The 6440-nt window shown below is 52.5% G+C and overlaps 1 protein-coding gene across 1 annotated transcript; it reads left to right on the forward strand.

Moving 5' to 3' along the window:
* Positions 1-67: 67 nt before the first annotated feature.
* On the forward strand, positions 68-6436 carry LOC104070577 (RING finger protein 214-like; the record flags this gene model as incomplete). The annotated part of the gene is made up of 10 exons (XM_009584783.1): positions 68-205; positions 578-718; positions 1429-1568; positions 2585-2653; positions 3512-3608; positions 3853-3941; positions 4410-4500; positions 4958-5056; positions 5416-5792; positions 6373-6436. Coding segments are annotated over 10 exons (1305 nt in total), but the record flags the coding sequence as incomplete, so codon positions are not given.
* Positions 6437-6440: the final 4 nt, after the last annotated feature.

Genomic DNA, 6440 nt, shown 5'->3' on the forward strand with positions numbered 1-6440 from the left:
GGGTTGGTTAAGAGTGGCCACGCCGAATCTGGTGCGGGTCGCGCTGCCGGGGCCGGTGTTTCTCCAGGACGGGTTGCTGATGTGGGTCTGGCCACTCAGTGAAGCTGCAGGTGGGGGGTCAGATGGCAATCATCTCCCTTTGCAGACGGACTTCAAGACAGCCGATATGGATGTGAACACAGATCAGGATATCGAGAAGAACTTGGTGGGTATCGAAGCCCTGCGATCGGGTCCAGGCTCTGCCGCTCGCGCTCCCGTGCTGCCGTTCCCCGCGCAAAGGAGCTGGAGCGCTGCCCTTCCCACAGGGTGTTTTTTCTCTTTTTCATGCCAGCCTTGGAGTTCTTAAGCTGTCCTCTCTCAAGGAGGAGGTGCAGTGCTAGCTGCAGCTGCGAGCAGTGCCTCCCTTCATCTTTTCTGATCTAGAGAGCCTGAGCTTTGACAATGGAAGCTGTTTAACTGTGATTCTTGATGGTGGCACCTTCTGGGCTCTTATACACTGCTGAGCTTTCCTGCCCTTGTCCGCGCTCTCTTTAGTGTGAGGGAAATTTTCTCCCTGAATTTTCGCTCTCTGCTGCAGGACAAAATGATGTCCGAGAGGGCTTTGTTGAAGGAGCGCTACCAGGAGGTGTTGGACAAACAGAGGCAAGTGGAGAATCAGCTGCAGGTACAGCTTAAGCAGCTCCAGCAGCGGAGAGAGGAAGAGATGAAGAACCACCAGGTATTTGGCGAGGTCTCTTTTTGTTTAACCTGCCCGTTAGCACTGTGGCTTACACGATTAAGGTGGGCTGCTTTGGCCTCGCGTGGAGGGGCACAGCGGGGAGCAAAGCAGGCCATGAGAAGTGGCAGTGACACGCCGCATGGCAGTGTCTCTTGTGTACTACAATGTTTTACAGCGCTGAGGACTGGCTCCTGCCCAAATCGTGGTGCCGAGCAGTTCAGAACTCATTCCTAACGCAGCATCCTGTGTGCGCATCCGCTCCTGCCAGTGATCTTGCAATGTCTCTTCAGCAAGCACGGCGTTTTTTCCAAATGAAAACTGGGGTGAAGTGAGGAGAATTAGCTCCCTGTGATTATTTAAATCTCTCTGGCCATTGCTCATAGATCATTAGGTTAAATGAGTGATTTGCAGCTGGCCCTGTGGCAGCTCACCTTAAGACAAAAGGAACCATCAGTGGCCCATCGGCTAGATCTAAAAAAGAGCAGAACTCACTGCCCCTTAAAATCCTGCTAAAGAGACAGGAGAACCCCCTGGGTTTCCTCGTAACAACTGCTATATATCTTGTCTGGATCTACTAAAAAGAAAGGTTTTGATGACGTGCGTAATCTCATAAACTCTCTTCAATTAATCTGAAATAATAATGGATTTAAAACCAAAACCATTACTTGGGAATTTTGCTCTTTATTTGTGTGATGCTTGTTTTACTCTAGGAGATCCTGAAAGCAATTCAGGATGTTACGATCAAGCGAGAAGAGACAAAGAAGAAGATGGAGAAAGAAAAGAAAGAATTCTTGCAGAAAGAGCAGGATCTGAAAGCAGAAATTGAGAAACTCTGTGAGAAAGGCAGAAGGTATTAGTATGGAAAAGCAAGTAGAGGTTTTCTTTAGGAGGAAGGGTAACCCTGCTGTGTACGTGATTAAGCAAAAGAGGATCACGTTAAACTTCTTGGAAGCAACGAGTATTTTGGCGAACAGTTTAGGACAGACCTGTACGATTTTGAATGGATCTAGCAGCTGAATGGACAGAGCAGCTTTTCTTTACAGAAGATCTCAACGTGAATTTTGGGGCAGCAGGTTATTGCTTTGCCTGTTAGGTGTATGCATGGACAGCACTTGGCGAGGATAACGTGCAGCTCAGCTCTGTGTGCTGCCGTCTTTCAGAATCCAGAGCCTTTCCGCGGGAGGCAGGACTGCTGTGTTGCAGTGCCAGGGGTAGGGTCTCGTTGGCCTTTCCAAGTTGTTCTCCCCAAAATTTCCCATTTCGGTAGGCTGCTTGACTATGCCTTACGCCGAATGGTTTGAAAGACTGACTGCTGCTGTCAGGCTTTGCTGTACGGCAGGCTGTGTGCTCTGTGCAAAGAATCTCACTAGATTCGGGGCGGGGGGTCTAGCAAGATGCGAGTTGTTTGTAAATATCTGAAGGTTCCTTTGGATGGTGAATTTGCACGTTTACAGAGCCATTCCGTCATATCGTAGAGGTCTTTTTTTTTTTTTTTTAATTCTGAGGGCTTGGTGATGTTTTTGGATAAAGCTCCTCTAGTAATGGTTCCAAGTACTCAGCCCCTGTTTCACCCCCAGTGAGTGGTTGCAAAGCACGTGTTGTCAGAGCAGCACAGCTCCCTGTGGTGGATTCTGGTTCTGTGCCACAGTCTTTGTGCAGTGTCATGATACAGCAAAATTTTTGCCCTGGAGGATGTTAGTGGTTGCTTTCAAACATCTATTGAACGGTGCAGTCTTCAGAGTGTGTTGTTACGTTGGGCGCACAGCTGTGCCAGTATGTTGTTTAAACTGGGACCTGCGGCATTAACGGCTGGGCGATAACACCTTCGCAGCAGGTGACTCCGTCTGTCCTTTTTCTCTTGCGCAGGTTGCTGAAAGAGCAGGAGGAGAAGGAAAACAAGATTGCTTCTCTGATTGCAGAGCAGTCCGATGAAAAGTAAGGCGCTCTTCTATTACCGGATTAATGCTGTTGAATACTCTTTTCCTTCCAGTCATTTTGCCTTGGAGTGAATCTGATGCTTCTCGTGGGGTAGGCTAGAAAGAGTGGTCTAACACTATGTGCTGTCTAGCTACGTGCTGTAAAGGTTTTATCTCCTCTTCCAGCAGGCTGAAGCCCCCAGTCTCTGGATTAAGTCCTCTTTGATCCTGGTCACAAGCAGGCTCGTAGATGCTTGGGACATAAAGATCCCGTAAGATTAGAGTTTCTGCTCAGTGGATCGACTCAGCTTGTAACTGCTACCTCGGATTGCGTTTCAACTTCCCGGAATTAGGGCAAACCTATTCCTCTATCTGTTCCCCACGGCTGCCCAGCTACTCTAAACTCTGGCAGGCTCGGATATTTCAACGCTGGGCAGAGAACCTTCCAGATGCAGGCATAGATGCTCACATAGCACAGGTGGAAAGGGCCAGCTTTAAACTTCTCCAGGATCAGAACGGCTTAGTTCTGTGTGCTGGTTCAGGTTACTTCCTGGTTCCGACCTGTGCACCTTTCCCTGGAGTTGGACTGAATTTTGCCGAGGGGAATTCCCCTCTCCTCATTTTGCCCAGCGTGTTTGCACACTGGTTGTTTGCGTGCTCTGGAACAGCTCACTCTTGGGACGGTGACTCATGCAGCCTTGGGACCTCTGGGACACATGGCTGGTGTCATGGTCTGGAAGCTGTCGATCCTCCACGGTTCCACCCCATCCAGAGCTACCAGGATCGATCGATGGTTTTGTGGGAGTTTGTCAGCTCTCCTGTTCCACGCCATTCCAGAGCCTAAGCCTAAGCCTACTCATTCTGTTTCTGTCTGCAGGCAGCTATGGGAGATGGAGCTAGATAAGCTGAAGAACCAGCACAATGAAATCAACAGGAACATTCTTGAGGAGACAGAACGGGCCTGGAAAGCAGAGGTTAGTAGGTGACTTCTCACCTGCAAAGCAGTTGTTGAAGAGAGTCTTTTTTAAGATTCCAGGTAAAACGAAGTCCCCCTCTCCGTGGGACAAGAGAAGGGATAAGCAAAGATCAGTGCAGTAAACGTTAGTCCGAACTAACTAACTTAGCGTAGTGCTTAGTGAAGAGATTACAGTCGCAGTCTGGCAGCAAGAAACACGGGAGTACAAAAACTGCTCTTCATGTGGGGCTTCTCTCTGCCAGATCCTGTCCCTGGAGAGCCGAAAGGAGCTGCTGGTGTTGAAACTAGAAGAAGCAGAAAAAGAAGCAGAGCTGCACCTCACCTACCTCAAGTAAGCCCGTGTAGTCTCAGAAATGGCAGGGTAACTCAAGTGTCCCTACGTACCCATCTCCTCTTCCTCCATGTACTCTGGAGGTTTGACTGAAGTTGTTCAAGGTTTCCTGTGGCTTTCTTACTGAAATAACGTGATTCGGTAATGTCACAAAACAAAGGTACATGGGGCTGTGCTTATTCCCTCTTACTGTTCATCTGCTCAACGTGTGCCGTGCTCTTGACAGAGTGCTGTAGGCACGGCGTTGGCTGTGGTGTCCGTGTCTGTCTGCCAGATCAGTCCGCACTCTGGTAGCACCACGCTCTCCTCTTGCGGGATTTCTCGCCTGGGCGTGCGCCCTTCTTCCCGCCCAGCTGGAGGAGGGGAGCCCTGATGGCAGAAGGCAGGAGGGTGTGGGGTGTTAGTTGCTCCCACTTTGCTGCCAGTGAGAGCACAGTTGCAAGTGGGAAAGTGTAGTTGTGCTTGCAGGTCTGCACCACCCACGCTGGAGACGATGAGGCCAAAGCAGGAGTGGGAGATGAGGCTGAACAGGATACGAATGACCAAGGAAAGTGTCCGAGTAAGTTCCTGCCAAACGGCTCCCAGCCTAACAGCGAGCAGTTCTTCACATTGACGCTACTTTGCACGCTCAGTCTCAACCCTCTTTGGGAGAGGACCAAGACCCAGAAAAAGCTGTGTGCCCAAAGGCACGGCACAGTCGGTCTGCCTTTGCGAGCAGTTGCAGAGATCTTCTGCCTGCCTCTTCAGGCTCGTGCGTGTGGATGAGCCTCGTGGACATGAAAGCAGCGTGTTGGGTTAATCGCAGAGGCAGTTATTCTGTTTCTCCCTCCGGGTGCTTTTTCATTCTCTTGACTCCTGTGGAACCAAACTGTGTCCGCGTTAGTGCCCGCAGCCGTTCCGGGGCTGAGAGTGCTCTGCCCAGGCAGGGCACCCTGCCTGTTCTGAGCATGCAGTGCCCAAAACTTCCTCAGGCAGAGGCTTTGATAAATGCGTCTGTTTTCTTTCCTCTCTTCTAGGATCAGTTCAACGACCACATTCAGATGGTGAGAAACGGAACAAAGCTGAGCAGCCTCCCACAGATCCCAACCCCGACGCTGCCACCTCCACCCTCCGAAGTGAGTGCCTCTCCCGCCTAACAAATACAAGCTTTCACTGCTGGGAAGTTGCTGTGAGACTCTGGGGACAGCCTGCCCGCTGGCCTGTAACTGGCAGTGCCTGTGCTATGTGCGTTGAAGGAGGCTGTGTGGGATTGCCTTTTCTGGAGTCCCGTGCTCGTCCCCTGTCCGTTTGGGCTTACCTGCTGTCCCTGGTGAGGAGGGGAAGGGTCTCTTTCCTTTGCCGCGAGGAGTATGGCTGCCAGTGCCTGCGGTTCGGCCCGCCTCCTCTCTGGCTGGGGAGGAAGGCACCTCGGCTCTGCTTTCAGATGGGCTTATTCTAACCAGCCTTTTCTTCTCCCCCTGTTTTTCTTTCTCAGACAGATTTCATGCTGACGGCATTCCAGCCCAACCCATCCCTTACTCCCAGGCTCCCGTTTCCCATCGGACCAGTTCCCGTTCCCATGGTCATGCCAAGTGCTGATCCTCGGGCGCTCTCCTTTCCTCTCCTGAACCCTGCGATCTCCAGGCCCAACCAGCCTTCCCCGCCGCTGCCTGCTTCCCAGGGAAGAAACAGCCCTGTAGTGGCATCGCTTATTGGCACGCACAGCCCCCACATGACTCCCGCTGCCTCCATCCCTCCTCCGCCAGGCCTGGGAGGAGTTAACGTCACTCCAGAGTTTCACAGGCTGCAGCCGGCCGATAAGCTGGAAAAGCTGCTGGAGAAGTTGTTGACTCGGTTTCCACAGTGCAACAAGTAAGTGTCTCGCGGTGTCCTTCCCGGAGAGTGAAGGCTTGCGTGTGGGACGTGAGCTGGGGTGAGGGGAAGTGGAGCCCCTCTTGGCGCTTGCGGGGTCTGGAGGGAGGGAAGCCCGAAGGCAAGGAGCAAAGGCTGGGTGCCCTCTGTCGGGTTTGCCATAGCACTAAGTTGTTGACTCGGTTTCCACAGTGCAACAAGTAAGTGTCTCGCGGTGTCCTTCCCGGAGAGTGAAGGCTTGCGTGTGGGACGTGAGCTGGGGTGAGGGGAAGTGGAGCCCCTCTTGGCGCTTGCGGGGTCTGGAGGGAGGGAAGCCCGAAGGCAAGGAGCAAAGGCTGGGTGCCCTCTGTCGGGTTTGCCATAGCACTGGGAATGAGAAACCTTTCAGCGTGCAGTTTGCCTCATTTAGATGATTGAGAGCACACGCTCCTTTGCTGTGATACGGGCTTCCCCCGGGGCCGGGGTGGTGGACTCGCCTGGAGCAGTGTTGCAGGGCCTTTGACGGAGGGTCCCCGTTCGTGGGGGCTGCTCGGCTCGCTGGCGGTGGCTGGGAGCTCTTAGCAGGCTGCTGTCCCTGCAGGGCCCAGCTCACCAACATACTGCAGCAGATCAAGACTGCTCGGAGGACCATGGCCGGTCTGACCATGG

Source organism: Fulmarus glacialis, unplaced genomic scaffold, assembly GCF_000690835.1.
Source record: "Fulmarus glacialis isolate BGI_N327 unplaced genomic scaffold, ASM69083v1 scaffold40409, whole genome shotgun sequence".
In the NCBI taxonomy this organism is placed as follows: Eukaryota; Metazoa; Chordata; class Aves; order Procellariiformes; family Procellariidae; genus Fulmarus; species Fulmarus glacialis.